The 23,546-nt window shown below is 54.0% G+C and overlaps 7 protein-coding genes across 7 annotated transcripts; 3 read left to right on the top strand and 4 right to left on the bottom strand.

Moving 5' to 3' along the window:
* Window positions 1–820: 820 nt before the first annotated feature.
* Window positions 821–2,664, top strand: BO70DRAFT_284181 (OSBP family protein; the record flags this gene model as incomplete). Its single annotated transcript, XM_025539119.1, has 7 exons — window positions 821–935; window positions 1,077–1,182; window positions 1,252–1,362; window positions 1,428–1,706; window positions 1,757–2,006; window positions 2,054–2,367; window positions 2,418–2,664. 7 exons carry the CDS (start codon window positions 821–823, stop codon window positions 2,662–2,664), a joined length of 1,422 nt encoding a protein of 473 aa, XP_025403618.1.
* A 740-nt stretch (window positions 2,665–3,404) lies between these two features.
* On the bottom strand, window positions 3,405–6,786 carry BO70DRAFT_410912 (putative DNA excision repair protein (Rad26L); the record flags this gene model as incomplete). The annotated part of the gene is made up of 4 exons (XM_025547267.1): window positions 3,405–3,420; window positions 3,657–5,693; window positions 5,724–6,609; window positions 6,672–6,786. 4 exons carry the CDS (start codon window positions 6,784–6,786, stop codon window positions 3,405–3,407), a joined length of 3,054 nt encoding a protein of 1,017 aa, XP_025403617.1.
* Window positions 6,787–6,970: 184 nt separating this feature from the next.
* On the top strand, window positions 6,971–8,217 carry BO70DRAFT_384693 (exosome non-catalytic core subunit SKI6). Its single transcript, XM_025545675.1, has 2 exons — window positions 6,971–7,414; window positions 7,472–8,217. The coding sequence occupies exons 1-2, from the start codon at window positions 7,116–7,118 to the stop codon at window positions 7,980–7,982; spliced, it is 810 nt and encodes a 269-aa protein (XP_025403616.1). The 5' UTR covers window positions 6,971–7,115; the 3' UTR covers window positions 7,983–8,217.
* A 527-nt stretch (window positions 8,218–8,744) lies between these two features.
* On the top strand, window positions 8,745–9,587 carry BO70DRAFT_284149 (high-affinity Cu transporter CTR3; the record flags this gene model as incomplete). The annotated part of the gene is made up of 3 exons (XM_025539117.1): window positions 8,745–8,775; window positions 8,833–8,973; window positions 9,334–9,587. 3 exons carry the CDS (start codon window positions 8,745–8,747, stop codon window positions 9,585–9,587), a joined length of 426 nt encoding a protein of 141 aa, XP_025403615.1.
* A 2,111-nt stretch (window positions 9,588–11,698) lies between these two features.
* On the bottom strand, window positions 11,699–12,753 carry cyp4 (peptidyl-prolyl cis-trans isomerase). Its single transcript, XM_025542334.1, has 4 exons — window positions 12,631–12,753; window positions 12,218–12,387; window positions 12,020–12,126; window positions 11,699–11,953 (listed from the first exon to the last, which is right to left on the bottom strand). Exons 1-4 carry the CDS (start codon window positions 12,689–12,691, stop codon window positions 11,767–11,769), a joined length of 525 nt encoding a protein of 174 aa, XP_025403614.1. The 5' UTR covers window positions 12,692–12,753; the 3' UTR covers window positions 11,699–11,766.
* Window positions 12,754–14,226: 1,473 nt separating this feature from the next.
* BO70DRAFT_392813 (putative cell polarity protein) lies at window positions 14,227–17,054 on the bottom strand (the record flags this gene model as incomplete). Its single annotated transcript, XM_025546313.1, has 3 exons — window positions 14,227–14,625; window positions 14,678–15,757; window positions 15,813–17,054. 3 exons carry the CDS (start codon window positions 17,052–17,054, stop codon window positions 14,227–14,229), a joined length of 2,721 nt encoding a protein of 906 aa, XP_025403613.1.
* Window positions 17,055–19,512: 2,458 nt separating this feature from the next.
* On the bottom strand, window positions 19,513–23,546 carry hmg1 (HMG-CoA reductase; the record flags this gene model as incomplete). The annotated part of the gene is made up of 4 exons (XM_025547744.1): window positions 19,513–20,306; window positions 20,390–22,728; window positions 22,780–23,145; window positions 23,205–23,546. The coding sequence occupies 4 exons, from the start codon at window positions 23,544–23,546 to the stop codon at window positions 19,967–19,969; spliced, it is 3,387 nt and encodes a 1,128-aa protein (XP_025403612.1). The 3' UTR covers window positions 19,513–19,966.

The following is a 23,546-nucleotide window of genomic DNA, read 5'->3' as shown; positions in this document are numbered from 1 at the left end:
TTGGCCACCGTGATGATCGCTGTTTCATCCAGAAGGGCGAGCGAGGCGACGGAATCAAGGCAGTCCATCCATCAACGTCATTCACATCCCATCGGTATAAATATCCCATAGGCAACACCTCACCGTCTTTTGTGGACGTTTGTAATCTTCAGTATCCACCTCTCTCAACAATCGGGGGCCACTTTCACATGCTTGGAGTTTGGAGGGCATCCCTGACGGTTGAATTCCCTCTTCAGCGCATCGGTTGGGGCGCAGGAACCGACCGGACGCGACTATTTGCGACTATCCCATCGCTTGATTAAATTTGATTGACCCCGTTTAAATCCAGCGACAACCACCTTCCATTCGGATACGAAGATATTTGGAAGGGAAAAAAAAAAGTCACAGGGAAAAGACAGGGCTGAATCGAACAGGCCCCAAGTAATCCAACCATCATCTCCCACACCCCTTCTCTCATCCGGATAGATCCCTCGATCTCTTCCATCCTCAACCACGGATCCGACCAGAAGAATGCCCATCTCCGTCCCGCACATCCACCGGCGGTCGTCGCTCACCAGTGAGTTTCAACCCATCACTGTTCGCTGGAGGGAGTGACTAAGAGGCGTTGTTGCTGCTGTTGCTGCCGTCATCCGGGCTGGAACTGCTTCCCCTCCCACGTCATCCCCTCTGCGCTCTGCTGCTGCGTTGCTTCTGCTGCTGCCTCCAGAACAGTCCGCTTCGTTCCCCTCCTTCTCCTCTTCCCCTCCTGCTCCTCCTCTTCCTCTGCTCTCCGCCTCCTTCCTCCCACCAACTCCCCCGACCCTCTCCGCTCCCTACCATCATGTCTGCTGACTGGGGCTCGTTTTTCCATTCTTCAGGCAATCGTTCTCACGATGAGAATAAGGCTGACCCCGTGAGCGGGGACGACGAGGTCGTCGAGCCCGACCAGGGAAATGGTATGTCGCTTACTCCGAAATCTTCCAAAAAAAAAAAAAAAAAAAGAAGAAAAATAGAATGGACCAAAAAAAAATGAAACAACAAAAAAAAAGGCAGATACCACTCTGCTGCATCATGCACGCCTGCTAACCTCCTGCAAGTCCTCTCCCACATTATCTCACAGCTCCGACCGGGAGCCGACCTCAGTCGGGTCGTCTTGCCCACCTTCATCCTCGAGCCGCGGTCCATGTTGGAGCGCATCACAAAGTAGGTCTCTACCCCATATACGCTTCTCCAGAGATGCCGTGGCTAATATTCCGTCTCTTCCGCCTGCAGTTTCATGGCCCACCCCGAGACTTTGCTCCCCATGCCTGCCATCGACGACCCGCTAGAACGATTTGTCTCCGTGGTCAAGTTTTATCTGAGCGGATGGCACATCAAGCCTCCGTACGTTTTCTCCCCTCGTGACTGCTCTGCCTCCCCATCTGTCGGATCGCTGATACCTTCCGCAGAGGAGTGAAGAAGCCGTTGAACCCCATCCTCGGAGAGACCTACACCTGCTACTGGGACTATCCCGATGGCACCCGCGGATACTACATCTCCGAACAGACCTCCCACCACCCTCCCAAGTCCAGCTATTTCTTCATGGCCCCGGAGCACAACATCCGGATAGACGGCACTCTGAAGCCGCGCAGTAAGTTCCTGGGGAACTCTGCCGCCAGCATGATGGAGGGTATCGCTATTCTCCGGTTCCTGAACCGCGGTCAGGATAAGGACAAGGGTGAGCGATAGTATGTGAATCGACCCGTCGCGCGAATCCGACAGCGCTAACATCGCCTAGCATCTTGACGCAACCGAATATGTACGCCCGGGGTATCCTGTTCGGCAAGATGAAGTACGAGCTCGGCGATCACAGCTACGTGCGCTGCCCGGAGAACAACCTGGTTGCCGACATCGAGTTCAAGACCAAGGGCTATTTCTCTGGCACCTACAACGCTATCGGAGGAACGATCAGGAACGAGAAGACCGGTGAGATCTACTACGAGCTGTCCGGTCTGTGGAACGGTGAAATGCACATCAAGGACGTCCATGTATGTGCCATCCCCCGCAGGACAGACGAGTCTTCTAACAGAAACAGACTCACAAGAAGGACCTCCTCTTCAATGCGACGCACGCCAAGCACACTCCCCCATTGACCCGCCCCATGGAGCAGCAGGGCGAGCGCGAGTCGCAGCGGCTGTGGCACAACACCGTCAAGGCCATCATCGCCCGGAACCACGAGGCTGCGACGGATGAGAAGACCAAGATCGAGGACCGCCAACGAGAGGAGGCGGCGAAGCGGGTCGACGAAGGCGTCGAGTGGCACCCCCGGCTCTTCCGGCGGGTGCAGGGTGGGCCCAACGGCCCCGATGAGGGTGAAGAGGACCTGGACTGGATCATCAATGCGCACGTGTAAGTTGTCGCGGTCTCTTCGCGCCGTTCACGGAACTGACATGACACAGCGACCCGCATAACCCCGAGATCGCCGCCCAGCAGATCCTCGCCATTGCGCCGATTCTTGAAGGTCAGAAAGAGCCCTCCCAGTTCCAGATCCCCGCACACAAAGCCAAGAAAAGCGAAGCGGCCTCCATCCCAGCCAACGGCGCTGACACCACCCCGGGTCAGACCAAGAGTGAAGTCGAAGAGGCTGTCGAGCGCAAGGACTCACGCACGGCGGGTATTGACGCCTACGTGGACGCCAAGGAGTAAGGTGCGACTTTCGAAAGCACCAATCGACCGTCATGTCCTCACAATTCGACCTAGAGTGGCGTGAGAGAAAGGGCAGTAAAAATAAAAAAGAAAAAATGGAAAAAAAAAAAGAGAAACAAACACAAAAAGGATATGGTAAGGCAAGGTACGGAATGGAATCGCATCGTGGAACAAGCAGCTCGAGAGTGCATCTCCAATTACGTCACCACCATCCTGACAAATTCGACCCGCCATGCCACCCCCACCATTTCCATCAGATCTATTACACTGGATACCCGATTGATTTTATATTCGAGGCACGCGCGGGACAAAAGTTGAACTCAAGAGGCGGATAGGATAGCAAAGCGGGGAGGGACAGACATATCGAAGGATGCATGGGGTCGGATAGTGGGCTTGCCACCTGCTATCTGGATCTATGTACATCTATCTCATCATCACCATCATCGTCACCATCGTCACCATCTCAGATCAGATCACGACGTGAGTCGGAAACCGGTACAGCTAGCGTTTAGGAGACTGATTGATCGAAATGTGTCTTTAGCATTAATATAGACTAACTATGGTTGTGGATAATACACCGCGTCTTATTTTGACCATCAAACTACAATCAAGTATGGAATAATACCAATAAAAAGTGTGAAGGAATACTAGCAATCAACTAACTATTCATATTGGGGTATCATAACTCGTCACTCAAAACCATAACGAATAGGTAGAGGTAGTAAATCCGCCCAACTAAACTAACCCAACCCAACCCTACCCATAAAAGCAAATAAACCCTACTACTCCTATATAGACAGATAAAATAAATACCTTCAAATCAAGACCCATTCACATCCCCATTCTCATTGCTATTGCCATCCCCATTAGAAGTAGAAGTAGAAGTAAAACCAGAAGAAGAAGAAAAAGAAGAAGAAGAAGAAGAAGAAGAAGAAGAAGAAGAAGAAGAAGAAGAAGAAGAATTGAAAATCCCCTCCCTCCGCTCCGCATACCACCGATCCAAAAACCCCCGTCTCTGCGCCTGTGTCATGCCCTCCACGACGAGCGCAAACTCCGTCGCGTTGGGGAACCCGAACCGCCGCGCCATGCTACAGAACTGGCGTCTCATGACGTCTTCCGGGGGGTGGAATTTGTATTTGATTGATTCGGGGCCTGATGACGATAAGAATGGTATGGATGGTTTTGAGGAGTTTTCTCCCCCCCCTCCTCCTCGGGATTTGGATTTCGATTGGGACTGAGACTGGGACTGGGACTGAGAGCCCTGGAAGACCTGCATGTCGAGGAGTTTTCCGTCGTGGGCGAGTTCGGCGCGGCGACTGAGTCGTTCTTCGACTTTGGAGGAGCCGATGACTTCGTTGTTGAGGTGCGTGTATTCGACGCCGGCGCCGGCGAGGATGGCTTGGATGGGGTCGTGTTTGGGGTTGGATTTGGAGGTGGTTGTGGGGGGGTTGGGTTTCTCGTCTGGGGAAAAGGAGGAAGGGTCGCCGCTGATCATGGCCGCGAGTTGGCTCATGGCTTCGTTGGGGTCTTCTGATTTGGTGGGGAAGGTAGGGTCGGGGTCGATGTCAAGGTCGATGTCCATGACGTGGACGCCGGCTTTGCTTTCGGCGACGTTGGTCTTGTTGACGATGTCGCGGAGGAGGATGTTGTGGTTTTTGTAGCCGAACATGTTGTCGAGGCCGAAGAGCTCGCCCTTTCGGTCTTTTTTCTCCTGCACGCCTTTGAAGTAGCGGCGTTCGGAGCTGGCGTTGTAGCCGATGTTGGCTTGTTGTTGTTTGTAGATCTGGCGGGCGTAGACGATCTCTTCGATGGTGCCGGCGGAGATGAGGCGGAAGACTTCGACGTCGCGGGACTGGCCGATGCGGTAGGCGCGGTCCTGGGCCTGCAGGTCGTGCGAAGGGTTCCAGTTTGGGTCGACGATGACGACTTTGTTGGCGGAGGTGATGTTGAGGCCGACGCCGCCGGAGCGGGTGGAGATGAGGAAGACGAACTGGCGTGGGTCGGAGTTGAAGTCGTCGACGACCTTGGTGCGCTCGTCGTAGCTCATCGAGCCGTCGAGGTAGCTGACGTTGTAGCTGGTGTGGTGGAAGAGCATCTGGAGCATCTTGAGGAGGCGCACGCTGTGGCTGAAGACGAGGACTTTGTCGCCGTTGGCGTGCCACCACTTCAGCAGTCGACGGAGCACTTTCCACTTGCCGCAGAATTCGGGGTTGGCGTAGTTGACGATCGAGTCGCGCGAGCGATAGAGGCTTTCCCACTGGTCTGGGACGGCGAGCTCGAGCATCTCCTTGTCTTTCTCTTGTTTCTCGTTGGGGTCGGCGCCCTGTGGGATCAGGATGGCGAGGTGGTTGCTGAGCTTCTGTAGGACAGTGAGCATGGGGAAGACGTAGCTTCTCCAGGTGACTCCGGATGGGAGGTATTGATGGCAGCACCAGCCGGCTTTCTTGTGACCGCCGCAATCACAGGGCTCAGTGGAGTGTTTGATGTAGTGGATGTACTCGCTTGCGACGACGTTCTCGTAGGCGTCGGCCTGGGTGTCCGTCAGCGGGCAGAAGACCACCCGGTCGACCTTCTTCGGAAGCTGATCCGCTATCAAGGTCTTCATCCGGCGGAGGAAGAACTGCGGGAGTAGGTTTTCGACCAGCATCTTCGCGGTCTTTCGGGCCTTGCGTAGCTGGTCGACGGTGGCGTCGTGCGACTGACCGATTTTGAGGGGGTCCGAGATGGACTTTTTCCAGTCAGTCACTGGGCCGAGCTTTCCGGGATTGGTCCAGTTGAGGAGCGTCCATAACTCCTCATACTTGTTCTGAATGGCGGTTCCCGTCAGACCAATCCGGCAGAGTGCATTGATCTGGTTCATAGCCTTCGTCGTTTCCGACTTGCGCTCCTTGATGATGTGGCACTCATCCGCTATCACACAATCCCAGTCGACCATATTCAGCGCGTCTTTGTTGTGGAGATACGTGCTGTAGGTGGTGATTAGGATTTCCAATCTTCCAGACCTCGCAGCGTGGAGCGCAAGCTCCTTGCTACCCCCGTGGTAAGTATCGAAATGCCACCAGCCCCAGCGGGAGAGTTCGGCCATCCAGTTCGCGATCAGGGTACCGGGGCAGACGATCAGGGTCCGAGGGTACCACTGATCTTGCCCGCTCCTTCGCATCTTTCTCATTCGTTTAGCGTCTCTTTCATCCCCCGTTTTCCCGTACGCCGCCGTGAGGAAAGCAATGACCTGCACCGTCTTTCCCAGGCCCATGTCATCCCCGAGGATGCCACCCTTTTGGTATATAAATAGCTCGTGGAGAAACGCAGCTCCGTCAACCTGGTATTGACGCAGCCACTGCGCGATCGGGGCCGGTATCAGCCCTAGCGAAAAGGGAAGGGTAATATCCCTGTACTGGTTGCACGGGGCCATTTTATCAAAGGCCGGTTTCTCCTTCAAGAACTCGAGTCTTTCATCATCGGAGAACTCGACATCGTCATAGCTCGGTGGTAGTTTAAGTCCGGATTGTCGGAGTTGCTCTGTCCTCTGGTCGAAATGGGCCCGGCGTTTCTGTAGATAGTCCGGCAGGGTATACTCCATCAACTCGTCCTCAGAAGATACCTCTATCCCATATTCGCGGAGAGGCCGTCTTGGGGCAGCTCTCTCCTCGCGCTTCGGGCGTCGACCGACGAAGGAGTCCGCCGTAGCTACTCGGGTCACCTTGGTAGCTCTGGTAGCGTTCTTGAGTGTCGTAGACCTCCGTTTCCGTTTCGTGGCCTTTCGATTTCTGAACTCTTGATAGGTAGCCTCGCCATCATTGAATAGTTCATCGTCCGTGTCTGTTGCGAGCAAATCTATCGTGGGGGTCTTCGTGTCGAGAGGGGAAGAAGGTTGCTTCAGAGGTATTTCGGTCGTCCTTGACGCCTTGGGAGTTATGTCTTCTGGTTTCGGGGCGGGGCCTCTCCCTAGAATGGAAAAAAGTCAATGTCTCTCTTGATGGCAATCTGCAAGGCGGATGCGGAGATACCAGCGGAAGAGACCATAGTAGGCTGCAGGCCCAGCGGGCGCGCGCCGTCGAGGTCATCATCGTCTGAGCCGACCGTGGTCGCATCGGTGTCGTCGACCTCGCAGACTGAAGCCATCGTAGCCCAAGTGACGGCACGGAGTCGAACGCACGAGAGGGAGGGGGGAGGGAACGCAACGAGGGGAAGGCGAAGATGCGGAGAATGATGGAGTCAAGCGGGCTTCCCGATTGGGCAAGCAGCTGACCGAGCCCGCCGAAAAGTCAAACTCCGCAACCTCGTCGTCGCTTCTTCCACGACGACTTGCTCCCCGTCGCGTTGGGTCAGGATTATTCCCTCGCCTCCCTCTCTAGCCCCGTCGACAATATTTGCCAGCGCCCGGTGCGGGGAACCACCACGTCCCTTGAACCACTCTCATTCCCTCGGAACCGCCATTGAATTTCACCAAAATGCCTCTCGACACCTCCACAACATACCCCCTCACCAAGCTGCGCCTGGATGGCCGCCGCTGGAACGAGCTCCGGCTCCTCCAGGCCCAGATCTCCACGAACCCCGCCAGCTCGGGATCCTCCTACCTGGCCATGGGCAACACGGCTATCCTGTGCTCCGTTCATGGCCCCGCGGAGGGACGTCGCGGCGATGCCACCGGCGGGGCTGCTGGATCCGCGGGAGCGGTGGTCGAGGTAGATGTCAACGTTGCAGGCTTTGCGGGCGTGGATCGCAAGCGCAGGGCGGGCGGAAGTGACAAGTATGGCTGCACTACTGCGACGGCATTCAATGATACTTACTGACTGGGCTTGAACAGGCAATCCTCCCGCATTGCATCGATACTCCGCTCCGCTTTCCAGTCACACCTCCACACACACCTCTACCCGCACAGTACGATCAGCATTCACGTCTCGGTCCTGTCGTCGGATGGATCCCTGCTCGCCGCTGCGGTCAATGCTTGCACGCTGGCGCTCGTGGACGCCGGTATCCCCATGCCCGGGCTCCTCTGTGGGTGTACGGCGGGGATGAGCGGTAGCGCCTCTACGCCTCGGGACCCGGAAAATGACTTCCTCGACCCCCTGCTCGATCTGTCTCTGCCGGAAGAACAGGAGCTTCCGTTCCTGACGGTCGGGACTACTACGTCGGTGCCGGTGGGAGAGGCGGCGTTTTTGAACGAAGATGAGGATGAGATGAAGGTGGCGATGCTGACGATGGACTCGAAGGTGCACTGCTCGTATGTCGAGACGATGCTGGCGGTGGGGATCGATGGGTGCAAGCAGATCCGGGAGATCCTCGAGGGAGTGATCAAGAAGTCGGCACGCAGATGATGGGACCAGCTGGTTTATTTGTCTCTGCTGTGTCTGGTGTCTTAGGGGAGCATATAGGCGAGGTTCGATTTATACCCAGCGATGCCTTGGGAGGTGTTGGGCGTGGCGTGATTGCTTGATTTTTGAATCCTTATGATGGATTGCTTTGACGACTTGTACAATGGCCTATGATGTTTTCAATTCAAAGACTGACTCCCATAGTCCATCTATCGAATGTGTTTGGCTCAACTGAAGTTTTTTTTTTTTTTGGCACGGCTTCCTGCCTACCCTGTCGGCTCATTAACGCTCTTGAGCCCCTCTGTCCAGTGGCATCGCTGTCCGTCACCGGAACCAAAGAAAACCTGCTCAAACAGTGACTGATATCCTATATCTGGAAAGGTATATGGCCGATCACCGCTTCACTCGTTGGATATCTACTGTTCCATGGATCGTGCAGGTCAAATGATAGGCCATGTGTCTGCCCTTAATATAGCCCAGTCTCTCTCATTTCTGCTGCTCTTTCCCTGCATCTCTTCATCTGCCTTCTTCCCCATCCTTCGTACGTCTCAACATGGAGTCCATGACTCTCATGAACGAGGCCCCAACCGCCACGAACATGGCTTCATCCACCATCAACATGGCCATGTCCATGTCTACGAGCGCCACAGCGACCCCCACCGGCGATATGGCGATGGATGCCAGCGGCTGCAGGATGTCTGTACGTCAACAGAGCCCTCCACATCCCATATAAGCCTATACAACTAATAACTAATCCATACACAGATGTTCTGGAATTGGAACACCATCGACACATGTACGACACCCACATCCTCTCCATCCTCTCCATCCCACCCAACTAACCACCCCACAGGTTTCATCTCCAAAACCTGGCACATTACCTCTGTCGGCATGTTCGCAGGCTCCTGTATCGCAGTCGTTGGCCTGGTCATCCTCCTCGAGTTTCTCCGCCGCGCAGCCCGCGAGTACGACGTCTTCATCCACCACCGGGCGTGTCTGCGCGCCCAAATCCTCACACTCGACAACGTCTCCTCCACCGCAGTCGCAAGCAGCGACGGCAACGGCAACGACAACGACAATGACAACGGCAGCGATCATGGCAGCGAGCACGACAACCCCCCTTCTCCCATCCCCAACCATACCACCAGCGGTACCACCCTCACCAGCCCCATCACCCTCGCCTCGCCCATATCGCCCACCTCCTACCGCATGAAAAAGTTCGAACCCAATCCAACTACAGCACCTGCACCTGCACCTGCCCACGCAGCAGCAGCAGCACCACCCTCGTCCCCATCTTCCTCCCAACAGGCGGCATCAACCCCTACCCAAGCCGCATCCGCAGGATCAGCAGCAGTGGCAATCGCAAAGCCAGCCCCCGAACAATCCACCCGCTACGTCCACCGCCCCAGTATTCTCGAGCAGCTCATCCGCGCGGTGCTGTATACGGCGCAGTTCGCGGTGGCGTATTTCATTGTGCTCCTTGCGATCACCTTCAACGGATACATTATTATCTGTGTCTTTGTGGGCGCGTTTCTGGGCGCGTTTGTCTTTTCGTGGGAGATGGTGGGGGGAAGTGCGGGGGGGAGTGGAGGTGGATCTGCTGGGTAGGTTTTTACTTTACTTTATCCCTTCTTGTTTTTTTTTTTTTTTCCCCTTTTAGTTATTGGTTCTTGGTTATGTGCTATGTATCATGTGTTGTGAGAGTCTGTGGGGATGTGGATGACTAACTTGATTTGATGGACAGAGCGAATACCGGTAGTCGCGACGCTGTGGCTGGGACTAGATGCTGCAGTTAGATGTTGATGATATCTGCTACGCTACTGCTGTCGATTGTCTAGTACATGATTGGTATCACGCTGATACTATACCTGACTGACTGGCCGACTGAACTCACTGCAGTAACTACTCACTGATCGACTGTCTGTCTGTCTGTCTGGTACTTCCGAATATCTGTTGGACACAACCCTTTCCTGGGTCACCCTTCTGGGTCCAGGTTGGTTCCTTTTCTTTGGATATTTTGCTCTTGCCGTTGTGCTCTTTCAGGTGTGAGAAAATTGGAATGTGGGAAAGAATCATTGGAACAATCTTCTTATTACTCTCGTTATTGTTATTCAGTTATGAGAAAAGTGGAAAAGAAGTTATTGCACCCAGCTTGGCATTGTGTTATTGTTGTTGTTGTTGTTGTTGTTGTTATGATTATCATTATCTAGTAATAAGAAAATGATAAAATGGAAATGGAAATGGAATTGTTCGATCCCTCCTATTAAGTATATGATATCAGATCCGGGCTGGATGCATGGTATTTTTTCTTTGATAATGTATGATGATCATACTCGTTTATGTACTTGCCTGCCTACTTATTTTTATACATTTATTTATATTTATGATCAAGTAATATCCTCGGGGCCTTTTTAAAACAATAACCATTCTCTTCTGCTGATCGCCATGATACCCACTCTGTAGAAATATCTCTGTATAAATAGATAGGTAGATAGATAGATAGATACCTAAAGTAGATAGTAAACTTACCACCTTGCGAGGCAAGATCATATAGATAAGTAGGTAGATAGGTAGATAGATAGAGAGATAGTATCCAACATCCACCCATCCACCCATCCACCCCTAAGCCACCAAGTACCTAGACACCCCAACACACTCGAACAAAACCGAAGGCCATGTACATAATATACATAGGTACAATCCGAGTGCGCAGATGTATACGGGATACAAATCATTAATCAAACACCAGTAAATCAACGCGAGCCTCTTCAACAGGTAATAATCCAATGCCTCTCTATCTATACCTATACCTATACCTTACCCTATGTAGTGTCACAATCACCTCACCAGGTTACCTCGCCCAATCCCAACCCCTAAAGGTAAACCATATCCCTAACCCCTCTAGTCCCTAGTTAGTAGTCCTTGTACTTACTATCTAGTAGATTAAATACCCTGTGAGATACTCCGTACCGATATTCCATTTCCATTTATCTCTTCTGCATCATGCAGCATATCCTCCCCTCCGTCCATGTATGTTGTAGATGAAACGCAAACCCCCTCAAGATACTATATGCACTCTCTTTCTTTCTGTTTCTCTTTCTCTTTCTTTTTCTTTTTTCTTTTTTTTTTTTTCAAAATAGCCCATGACTTACCTACCTACCTACCTATCTATCTACCTGCAGATAAATCAGTATATAAGGACCTGGTTAGACCAAATACTACCTACTACCTACTAGGTAGGTAAAGTAGGAAAGTAGAAGTAGCCAAGTAGGTAGGTGGTAACTAGGTAACATTACTACTACTACTCTACACGGCAGCAGGCAAGACTCGTACCGGAACCGGGAAAGCCGTCCTATGAGGTTACAGATCTGGATCCAACCCCGCCATCCACTATTCATCATACATCATACCTCGTCCATGAACGGAGGAAGGGGAGGGGGGAAAGAGCGGGGTTAACAAGGTTGCCACGGTTTTATGTCGTGTCATGTCATGTCGTCGCCAGGAGAGTTGTCAATTCCGATTGTTATCCCGCTTACAATTCCAATTCCTATCTACTTTCGACTTCTACATACGTAAATCTACAGTCCTTCGCCTGGAATGTAACAATAAAAGTACAGTATTACGAACGGAATGAGAAAAGGTAGTGGACATATAGACAACTGGTATGGACACTCTAGATTACACCGTGCAAGGAGAAAGAGGATTGTCCACCGTCAACCCCGCAAGCCAGCCGCGAGGCAGCCGCCGCGGGGTATCACAATTTTGCCATCTGATATCCGTAGGACGCTTACAACTCACCAGCATCGACGATGGTGGGCTTGATGTTCGAGCGGACGGCGCCGGAGGAGCTGCCGAGGGCCTCGATCTCCTTGACGACCTTCATCGACTCCTCGTCGGCAACCTCGCCGAAGACGACGTGCTTGCCATCGAGCCAAGAGGTCACGACGGTGGTGATGAAGAACTGGGAGCCGTTGCTGCGGAGAATTAGCTATTACAGCTCTGAATAGAAACACACACAAAAAGAAAAAAAAAACACTTACGTGTTGGGACCAGCGTTGGCCATGGAAAGGATTCCGGGGCGGGTGTGGCGGTGGATGAAGTTCTCATCGGCGAACTTCTCACCGTAGATGGAGCGACCACCAGTGCCCTGCAGATGATGTCAGTGAATCCGACAGAGAAAAAAAAAAAAAAAAAAAAAAAAAAAGCCAGCAGGCAGCAGCAGCAGAGGAGAAACTCACGTTGCCACGGGTGAAGTCACCACCCTGGAGCATGAAGTTGGGGATGATACGGTGGAAGGAAGAACCCTTGTAGCCCTGGCCCTGGGGAGCCTTGCAGAGCTCACGGAAGTTCTTAGCAGTCTTGGGGACATCCTTCTCGTAGAGGTTGAACGCAACCCGCTTGGTGACGGCTAGGCAGAGGGAAAAGTGGCGTTAGCTAGAGATCCAAAGCGATTGAGGAGCTGAAGGCTGAAGGCTGAATGCTAATGCTGATGCTGGGACCGGACGGGACCTGACGCGGCCCGCGATGGGTTTGAAATTTCGAGGTCCATCCCTCCCGAGGGAAAGGAGGGGTATCTTCCGCCATCGAGAAGGATTCCGAGACACCAGACGACAATAGAGCAGACAGAGACAGCAGAGAAAGAAGAACTTACGGGCGCTAGTGCCCACGGGGGCGTACTGGATGTCGAAAAAGGCCTTGGTGTTTCCAGACATGGCTGCGGATGTTTGATGGAAGGAACGGAGAGAGAGGAAGGAGGATTGCTTGCAATTGGGGATGGAGAAGAGGGGACGAGAAGCGAAGGACGAGCAAGGTGGGGTTATTGTTGACCTCAGGCTTCGGGAGAACATTGTTGCTGGAGGGGCTCTGCCGCTAACTGCTTCGGGAACCGCTGTTCTGCATCCGTGCTCTGCGTCAGCCCATACGCGCCAATCACGCAACTGGCCTCAGGCCGCCCCATGGAACTTGGAAGAACATCGCAGTTTCCCCGTCCATTGGCTTGGAGCCTGGAGGCCTGGGGGGCGCCTGGGGGCCGCCTCATCTGCTGGCCGGACTGGCTGCTTGCTGATCGGAGAAGGTGCCATTGGCCCTCGCTCCGGGGCCCGGGGCCATGCAACGGGGAGCGTCACTTACGAATGGTAACTAATAGAAGATCGCGTCTCACGAATCACCCGGTGTGGTGCTTGTGCTGGCTGGCTGGCGGCTGGCGTGGAGTGCAAAAGAAACTGGGGGACCGCGTCGGACGGCCGAGGAAAATATTCCTGCCATCGTCCCCAAGGGGGCTAGCCTTCTATTACCTAATACGCGGTCCGCACGGAAACAGCTTTGGGGGCTGATCGTCCAGAACCGGTTCGACGGAGCTGCAGGCCACGTGATTAGCCACCCGTCGTCATAGAGACGTACCAGTTAGCTACCCAGTAGCTACACCGCAGAGGGAAGTACTAGTAGGATACATATGTCCAACGAATGCACTCTACATCTAGTCCAGACAGCCACACCATCGGGAAAAAGTCTATTTGCCCATCTGGGCTTTTAGGCCATAAATATCACAATCAATCACAGTCAAATAGATACCTCCCCAGAGAAGCCATAGAATCGAAAATCGAAAATCAAAAAGGGCCACCAACCCAACTCAAGGGTGAATAAGTCGGTAGTAAGTAAAAACCACGATCCAGAAGAAAGAAAAACCCTTTAGTACAAAGAAGAATCGAAATTAAGTCAAAACCCCTCTAGATAGTCGTCCACAAGAAACAAGACCGACAGGGACGCAAGAAGAAGATGAAGAAGAGGAGGAAAAGAGACCGCTAATCGGAAAGTAAAAGGAAGATAAAAAGCCACAGACAAGAATAAACAAGAAGAAAATAAAAAACCCCAGGAAGAATAGAATACAACCAACCACCCAAGGGAAATCGGGATAAATAGAAACGAAAAAAAAAAGGTAAGAGAAGAAAAGAAAATTAGTCGTAAAGCTCCACACCATATTTCAACACTTCGTTCCACATGGTTTCTTCGTGGGTCATGCGTGATAACTGCAAAGGAAGAAAGAAAGAAAGAAAGCCATTTTGTATGTATTGAATGGCAAGATCCAGCGGGTCAGTCGGTATCAGGTGCCAAATCAGTGTGCTGAAGGGGATGAAAGGAAATGAAAAAGGAAGGGAGAAGAAAGCAAAAGGAGAAGAGCGACTTTTGGGTCGATGTTGAAGGAGAAACAGTTAAATCATGAGATGAGGGTCTGGGTGTAGACATCGGTCTACCGGAAGTCGTCCTCCTCATCGAAATTGGCCGGGTCCAACTGATGGGCAAGCTCCTTGGTCACCCGGGGGATCTCAAAGGCGATAGGTGGAAGCCTGTTGGTAACGACGCGCAGCTGGTCGGGGTCGGACACATTCTCCCCCTCCGCCGCGGCGCCCATAAGACGGTGCTTGTGGTACTCCAGCATTTCGATAATCGGGTCAACGCGTTGCCGAAGGAGTGGGCTGGCCTCGGGGCGCTGGACGAAGTGCTGTGTCGAGGCAGTAACGTTCGTCACCACTGAACAAATAGCAGACACATGGGTGCCAATCGTGTTGATCCCGTGCTCGGCCCGAATGCTGTCAATGAGGGCCTGGATGGATTGGACAAGACCGTTGGTCTGATCCTCAACATACAGCTGTAACCATATTAGTAAACATATCACGTATACTCAAGAATGATAAACTAACCTTCATCTCCTGAAGTTCATGGTTCTCAGATTGCGAAGGGTAGTTTTGCATTGCCGGCATGCCGTTGGGGGCATCAGGCGGGACGCTCATAGCGCTGTAGATGGATTCGTTGCGGCTGTGTCGGCTCTGACTTGGCGCCACGCTAAAGTAGTCGGGAGACTTCATCTGCGGCAGTTGCATATCTTCGTCGTCCTCATGGAGATCCTCTGCCGGACTGGGCCGAACTTTCACCATGCGGATCAGGTCGATAACGGCAGTGGACAGGTGAGAAGCAGCTGCGTCCAGCAAAGAAACCGGGGAGACGCCATGGGAGCCCACAAAGTTCTTGGCGGCAGTGATCAGATTGTTTGCCGTCGCAGACATCTTACCGATGGCCTTGGTGCGCAACGCCGACAGCCCGTCGTTGGAGTCCTGGCTTTCCTGGACGTCGTGCATAACATGCCGGACAGCAATCACAACCGCGTTGATCTGCTGCGTGACGACGTGGTAATCGTCGTTCCGGGCAATGCGGAGCAGTTCGTCGATGGAGACCTGGAACTTCGTAACATGGACGTCCTTGATCAAGCCATCCTCGTGGAAGAACTCCCGGTCTTTTGCGACGCTCGCAGCATCAGGATGGGCTTCCGCTATGCCGACGGAGGAAGTACGGAGGTGCCGCAGCTGAGCCTTCGTCTTCTCATACCGAGTCTTCCACTGCATGATTTGCTCCTCTAACCGCTGCACCTCAGTAGTCAGCTGCTCCTCGTGTTCCCACCGGGACTGACTCTGCTCCGACAACGTCCGCATCTCTCTAAGCCAGCCAGCGGCCTCGCGCCTGACTTCGTCCGTCACCTGCTGTTGCTCTTGCAGCTCACTCTGGAGATTTCGATGCTTGATCTCAAGATCGTCAAACCGAGCCTGCAACTCCGGGTCCCCGACACTCTGTCGCGCGCCCCGCAGGTCCATCTCAATGGCCTCGTGTTCGGCCCGTACCTTATCTAACTCAAGCTGCAGAGAGCTGTTCAATTCTTCCGCCTGAGAAACCTTGCTTTCTAGGTCCAATTTCAAATCCTCCCATTCTTCGCGCTCCGCAATGCTGACCTATTCCATTCCGTTAGCGCGTGCAAGAAACCAGACACAGCAAACTCCAGCATACCTGTGACCTATCCTGCTCTTCCTGGTACTTCTGGAGCTCTTCATCCTTCGATTTGACCATTTCTTCTAACGTGTCCACCTTGTTCTGACCTTCCTGGTACTTAGATAGCTCGTCGTCCTTGGCTTTCAGCAACTCCTCAAGCTTGTTCACCTTGTCCTGCAAAGCCGCCGCGTGCGATTGAGTCTCCGCCAAAGCCTTTCTGTCGGCATCTGCCAGAGTCGCGCCCGTGCCCCGTCTACTTTGCAGAACCGCGTCCAAAGCAAACGCATCACTCCGCGCATCGTAATCATCCTCCGTGCCCGCCGCATCATCGTCATCCTCGACCATCGTGCTCTTGTTCGGAACAATCGTGTTACTTTGGAACGACTTCGCCGTCGGACCGCCATCGCCATTCATGCCCGGAGGCGGCCCACCCAGGGAGCCTTGACGCGGGGGAAACCCACCCATCGGACTCCCCGGGCCACCAGGCGAATAGCCCATCCGAGACGGAGGACCGCGGGACTGCGAACGCGGACCACCAGGAGTCGGGGGGTATCCATTGGGCGGGTAGCCGTTGGACGGGCGACCGCGATAGCTAGGAGCCGGGCTCAACCTGCGAGACTCCCTGGAAGGAAACTGAGGAAAGCGCCGCTCCAACTCGGTGTAGACATCCGTCGCCAGGTCCCTGAAGCGTCCGTGCTGGAGCGAAGCCAGCTTCTTGCGGGCCTGGTTGCGCTTTTCATGGAAGTCCTTTCGCGGAGGCAGGAAGGGGGGCACGTCGGGGCGAGGGGGCCGATTCGGGGGCGGCATGGCCTGTTGTCGGCGAAGGAGTTCATCGTAGACGTCGGTACTCAGCTCGTGGAATTGGGTGGACGAGAGTCTCAGCAATTTATCGCGAGCCTTGCTAGACTTGCCATTGCGGTCATCGCGATACGGCCCCTGGAGGAATCGTCTGAACGCCACGTAGTGCTGGCCCAGGACTTCCTCCATGCGCTTGTGTCGTTTGCCGCGCTGATCGCCCAATGTCCCATCGCTGGATCGCGCCGCCACGGAGCTGGGGGGCGACGGGTTGCCGGCATCGCTGACCGGACCGGGGGAATTGGGAGGCAGACCTGCGCTGTTGGAGCCGCTGGGGACGCCGGAGGTCGGGGGTGTAGCTAGGTTGCTGCGGGTCGAGAAGGTTGGAGAAAAGGGCGGATCGGAAGTCTTCTGATACTGATTGATGCCGGACCAGTCACTCCCGTCCACGGAGACAGGCGACATGGTCCCTGGATGAGCGTTCATAGGGGGTTGTGATGTCGGCAGGTCCGTGGACTCCGTAGCTGCTGACGCGGGTGTGAGATCTGGGTCGGCCCAAAGCAGTCGGGCTTGCCACTATACATTCGAGGTCGAGGGAGGGTGGGAGACGAGGGCCATCGACGGGGATCGAGGAGGAGTATAGCGAACGATATCTAGGGGGGGGGGGGATCGGAGGATTTCGCTCGTGGCCGATGACGATAAGGAATGTAGTAGGAGCGGTAGAAGTGGTGGTAAGGTTGGCGCTCGGGGCAGAATGAAAGCAGGGAAGGGGAGGAATCCGGAGCGGAATGTAGAAGAGAACGTGATGTGATGTAAAGTAAGTACCTGCGTCAAGGAACGGAGGCACGGGGGGGGGGAAGGGTAATGGGAAAGGAACAACAACCAAATGCACCAAGAATAGATACTATCTATTGGCGACAAGGGTATTGGACCCAGGCAGAAACAAGCAGCGGGAGGAGCAGCAGCCACCGCAGGAAAGGCGAGCAAAGGGTGGAGGAGGAGAAAGGGCAGTAGAAGCAGCAGCACAGCAGAGGAGACAGTCAGTCGGTCGGCAGTCGAACTGACTGGACTGGCTGGGCTGGGCTGGGCTGGGCTCTCGTTGGCTGTTTGGCTCTTTGCCTCTCTTTGCCTCAATTCAAAGACTTTGGGACTGAATGGAGCCTGGGCTGGGCAGTGGGCAGTACAATACACGCCCCGTACGTCAAATAGGGGTACTGTCAGTCTGGTCCGTACCTACTGTACAGTCCAGGTCAGTCTCGCCCGTACGAACCGGTACCGAGTACCGCGTCAATACCACCTCAACCGTAGCCGTAGCGGAGTTCTTCTCCACGATCTTCAACGTTGCAGTTGTGAGACATGAAGGAAGTCTTAGATCTGGAGATATGCCAGACGATCCATTCTATCATTGGCATCTAAACGAACAATGGGGAGATTAAGGAGATGCACAGCCATACATGGAAATAATCAAAACATCAATCCTGCTGCTGCTGCTGCCGTCATCACCAACCAACTCGGGATAAACACAGTACCGGTTACTGGCCCCCTCCCCTCCCCTGTCCATAGGTCCGTCCATCGCAGGCTGCTGGAGTGCGGTGGGTTAGGTTGTGCGTAAGGTATGAGCTGCGTACGCAGTGATACCTTACGTCGAATTGTTTTCGAATGATGATACCCGCTTTTGTCCTCCGTGTACGAGTCGGGTGTATCCACCATACCCGGACGGGGATGGCAGGCGGTGCCGGCTCCACCGCCCACCGCCATCCGCCAGGAACCGATCGAGCCTCGCCGGTGTGGCGGTGATGATGCCCTCCTGCCTGCCTTCTTCTCCCTCTCATTCCTCGCAAGTAGTCGCAACCACTCAAGTTACAACAAGCTAACCCGGCTGTCACGGGTTGAGGTCATTCCCTCTATCCCCCGCACATCTGCATGCCTGAAACGGCTTCTGTGTCCTCCGTGCTCCATCCAGAATGACCACAACGTACAACGTACGGACAGCAGGCGCCCACGCCTACCTACCTACCTTACTAACTATCTAGTAGGTAGGTATGAAGCGAGGCACGCCCATCACCCATTAACTACCATAACCCATAACCCCGACCAGCAACCAGTGAACAGCCAGCCCCCAACACAACACCAGCGCCATTGTCCACCACAATAATAATCCACCATAGCGCGCCTCCACATAGTTCCGAGGCTAGCTAGCTCAGGAGGTGCAGGAAATGAAATTACTTACTCCTTCTACAGACCAGACCAGACCAGACCAGACCAAACCAAACCAAACCCAGATACCTAGATACCTAGATACTATCTAGTAATTGTGGAGTAGATAGATACTCCGTACACTTACACACTAACTACGCACTACACAGGCTGAACTACTGCCTGCAGCGGACTGTAATGTAAGTAAGTAAGTAAGTAATGAACATCCTCCCCCAAGTTTGGGGTCCAGACCGCCCGCCCGCCTTCATTTATAGGATGCTTCCTCGCATTTCCCGTGCGTTGGGTCGAGCTCGGTTACCCTGTTGCCTTGGCTGGCGACGACGACGTAGATACATACATAGTACATACTCCGTACATCATACTCCGTAATGAGATGATACTATACTTAGTATCTAGTGTCTGTTCGAAGCACTGCGTCGTGGTGCACGGGGTATGTGCTCCGTACCTCCGTCCCTGTCGGTCTCAGGGGTCCCCGAAGTATGTGTATCCAGTGGAGGCCCCCGTGCCTTGCGGGCTGCTGCTACGCTACTTGCATAGAATAAATAATAATACGCATGCCATGCTCGTATCAGATACACCCTACGGGGTACTACGTGCTAGTAGGTCCGACAACTAACTTCAGCCACGGGGGAAGCGGAAGGGATCGACAAGCGTACGGGAAAACAAAAAACAAAAAGAAAAAAAAACAGCACCCAGAAAAGCATTCCTTGGATATCCATACTCCATACATTATCTGATTAACAATCATGTCCGAGTCTTTCCAACAGCGCATATGACCTGCCTGGGCCCGACTGCACGGGGCAGTCCCCTGGTCATTGCTGCGTTCCTTCTTCTATAGCCCCGTAGTCCAATCAGCTCGCATCCGAAGCCCATGCTCCATCCACCGGCCAGTATGGGATGCGCGGGCCACGTGAAATCCACAAAAGTATGTATAGGTTAGAAATGTACAGTACAGGATGCCGCTCTGGCTACAAAGCCCGCGGAACCACCCCGAGTAGTGACGGGCCAAGATGCCAAGAGGTATCATCATCAAGTAGAAAGGAAGGCGACGAGCAGGAGGGTCGGGGGAGGGAGTCTGCTCGCGGCAGGAGTATTGGTTGTACATGGTCTCGTCAAGTAGCGGATGGGAGAGGCGACTACAGCGCTCAATATACTCCCGTTCATTTCGAAGAGGTCATAGCGAGGCCCCGGGCAGCGCCAACGGCGGCGGACACGGGCGTCGCGGAGCGGGTGGGAGCAGCACTACGGTTGTGTGCCATGTGCGCCTGGACGAGGTGACCGGCAGCAAGGGCTGAGCACAGACTCAGCTCGCCGGCAAGGACAGCGGCGGCCACAATGCGCGCCAGCTGGCGGGCATTGTCACCGGGGTTGGTCGGGTGGGAGCCGCGCACCCCCAGGAGTTCGAGCATGGCGGATTGCCCCTCGAGGATTGTACCACCGCCAATCGTTCCAACTTCGATGGAAGGCATCGACACAGAGATCTGGAGGTTGCCATTCAGACTGCAGGAAATGATCCATTAGTACAACATTCCCAGTGCGGAGCTCGTGTGCCCCTCGCGGGGAATGAAAAAAAAAAAACTTACTTTCTCATGGTGGTAATACAGCTGCTGCTTTCCACATTCTGCGCAGGGTCCTGGCCGGTAGCCAAGAAAATGGCAGTGACAATGTTGGAAGCATGCGCATTGAAGCCACCCAAGCTGCCCGCCATGGCACTGCCAATCAAGTTCTTGCTCGTGTTCAGCTCAACAAGGGCGTCCACATTACTCTTAAGCACACTGCGGACAACATCCCCAGAGATGATAGCCTCCGCAACGACAGACTTGCCACGGCCGTCAATCCAGTTGATCGCAGCCGCTTTCTTGTCCGTGCAGAAGTTTCCGGAAACCGAGATCGTGGCCATGTCATCGAAGCCACACTCGGTGGCCATCACGCGAAGCGCCTTTTCGACTCCCTTGGAGATCATGTTCATGCCCATGGCGTCACCCGTGGTGGTCTTGAACCGAATGTACAGGTAAGTGCCAGCAAGAGCAGTCTTGATGTTCTGAAGTCTGGCGAAGCGGCTGGTAGAGTTGAACGCGGTCATCATGATACTTGTACCTTCCTGGGAGTCAAGCCAGACCTTGGCGGCGGCAGCTCGGGCGAGCGTGGGGAAACCAACACAAGGACCGCGCGTCATGCCATCGCCGGTCAGAACCGTCACAGCACCACCCCCAGCATTGATGGCCTTGGCGCCTCGACTGGCGCTAGCGACCAGAACACCTTCAGTGGTAGCCATGGGAATGAAGTAGTTTTGGCCATCAATAAGAAGAGGACCCGCGACTCCAAGGGGCAAGGGAAGATAGCCGATGACGTTCTCACAGCAGGCGCCGTGGACCAGACCGTAGTTGTAGTCTTTGTAAGGAAGCTTGGAGGTCTCCAGGGAGCCGGTGAAATCAGAGGTAGCCTTAGTCCTAGCCACGACAGCTCTGCGAATCTTGACCGCACGAGTGAAGGCATCAACACGGCTCATGAGGTCTTCGTTTTCCATCGTCTTTTCAAGAGCATATCCTGGAATCTTGCCACGGAGCGAGAGATCAATCAATTCCTCATCCGTCAGATAAGGCGCCCGCTTTTCCTTCAAGAACAGTTCACATTCCTCCGAGGTTCGCTTGGGGCCCTCTTGGTTGTTCAGGTCAATCTTCGGGTAAACCTTGGGCTTCGGCGGCTCCTCCTTGGGGGCGGCCTCAGGCTCCTTGATGCTCCACCGTGCTGCATTGAAAAGATAACCGTTCAGAATAATACTCAAGGTCAGAGCCGCAATAATCCACTTGCTGATGATCGGGTCCTCGATGCTCTTTAGCAGGCTTTCAATGACGCGTCCACCGACGGCATCCAAGAACTGGTCACTGTACTCGATGTCGAAAGACTGGCCTTCTCCAGCAGCATAGTGCACGGAGGGGTACTCAAGCTTGTACTTGATCGGAGGGATGACCGTTACAGTTGTTTCCGTCATCTGGCTCTTGGCGGAAACATAGATCGAATCGAGACCGTTCTCTGCGACCCTGAAGGGATCAATTGGCGTGGGCGCTAGCACATTCGAGATGCGGGAGAGTAGAGGAATGCCGGTGGACTTGCGGAAAGGAATGGCAGACAGATTCACGACGTTGATGAGAATGAAGCCTCCGACCATGAGAATCTTGAAGCGGCGCACATTGCTCGACTTGATCTTCTTTCCGAAGACGCTAGTCTCGCTGGCTCCATCAGTCTCCGATCCCGCATTGGGCCAGTCATTGTTCGATGCGACGCTCTCGGCGACACGGTGGGTGATTCCATCCTCCTCAAGGGCCTTGCGGAGCGCAACATGGCGCTTGATGCGAGTGATCTCGAGCTTGATGCAAAGGATAGTGGTGTAGAAGGTGAAGAGCAACAGGCAATCGAAAAAAAGGATCCAGGCTGCGAGGAAGCAGAATTGCCTCAAGCCGCCCTGCACTCCAGAGGCTGCACCAGCCACGAGAATGGCAATTTCAATGAAATAGTCTCTGACGATCTCAAATCCTTGTCTCTTGATAGCAGTCTGGATAGAATCCTGGATAGACCTCGGGGTGCTCGGAGTCGGCTGACCGCCGGTTTTGCCAGACTGGCCTTGTTTGCGATTCACTGACGCACTCAGAACAGCCCTGGTCAGAATGATCGGCTTCTCAAAGCCAATGGTTACCACGAGAAAGGGGAGACCCTCAGACAAGAGCAGCATGTTAATGGGAACGCCGAGCTTCGTGGTCACCAGAAGGCCGAACAAAAAGGCAAAGGCACCAGAGAACAGAACCGTGGTCGCCAGCCAGAAGTTTGAGCCGAGACGCCGCATCGAGAAGAAGAGGGACACGAAGCTGAGATGCATTGAAAGGTATCCAAGAGTCATAATGACAATGTCGATCGTTTCAGCATGCTGATGTTATCTGTTAGCAACGGATCAGAAAGGTTGGGTTTGGGAAAATACCTTAACCAGGTCCACGAACGAGCCCCATGCGTCTGCCACCCAAAGCTTAAGAGCACCGGCAGATCCGTAAGCCGGACCACGAGCAGCGCGCATAATCCACTTCTTCTGCTCCCCTTCATCGTCGTCGACAGAAGGCTCAGGGATCTCCTGGACTGCCTTCAGGAATTGAGAGACCTGGTCAAACGGAAGCTTGTACACGAGAGACGAGTCATGCGAGAAAGGCGAGAAGAGATTGGGCGTATGAGGCACCCGTTGCGCGGAAGCGTTTGCGGGGATTGGAACACCATCGGCGAGAGGAGCAGTGGAGACCGACTTTGACATGGAATCCGGGAAGATAAAGGTTGCGAGTGCGATGTGCTGAGTAGCCTGGTTCAATGAAGACAGTCAGACGGGATCCCACCAGGGCACGATCTAGTGAAACCTACCTCCGATTCTTCGACAGTCAAGCCATCTTCGACCTGCCACTTCCAGGCAGTACTCTCTCCCAAGCGCAGATTCCTGCTACCCTGCAGGAGGGTGTCGACGTCCACCTGACCAGCAACATTGCGAGGATTCCTGAAGGAGTCGAACAGACTACCCTCTAAGAGACCAACGTAGGTGGTGCTGGCGAGAAGGGCGAACACCACGATTGTGTGGATGGGGTGAACACAGGCACGGCGGGAGAGAAATTGTAAGCCACCAGTGACCTGACGTTTAAGCCATCCGGGCTCAGCCTCATCGTCCGCGTCCGCTGGCCGAAATTTTCTTGGGATCAACGTCGCAGCCAT

This window comes from Aspergillus heteromorphus (genome assembly GCF_003184545.1).
Source record: "Aspergillus heteromorphus CBS 117.55 chromosome Unknown BO70scaffold_2, whole genome shotgun sequence".
NCBI classification, from domain to species: domain Eukaryota; kingdom Fungi; phylum Ascomycota; class Eurotiomycetes; order Eurotiales; family Aspergillaceae; genus Aspergillus; species Aspergillus heteromorphus.
This window is presented reverse-complemented; position numbering and strand designations above follow the sequence as displayed.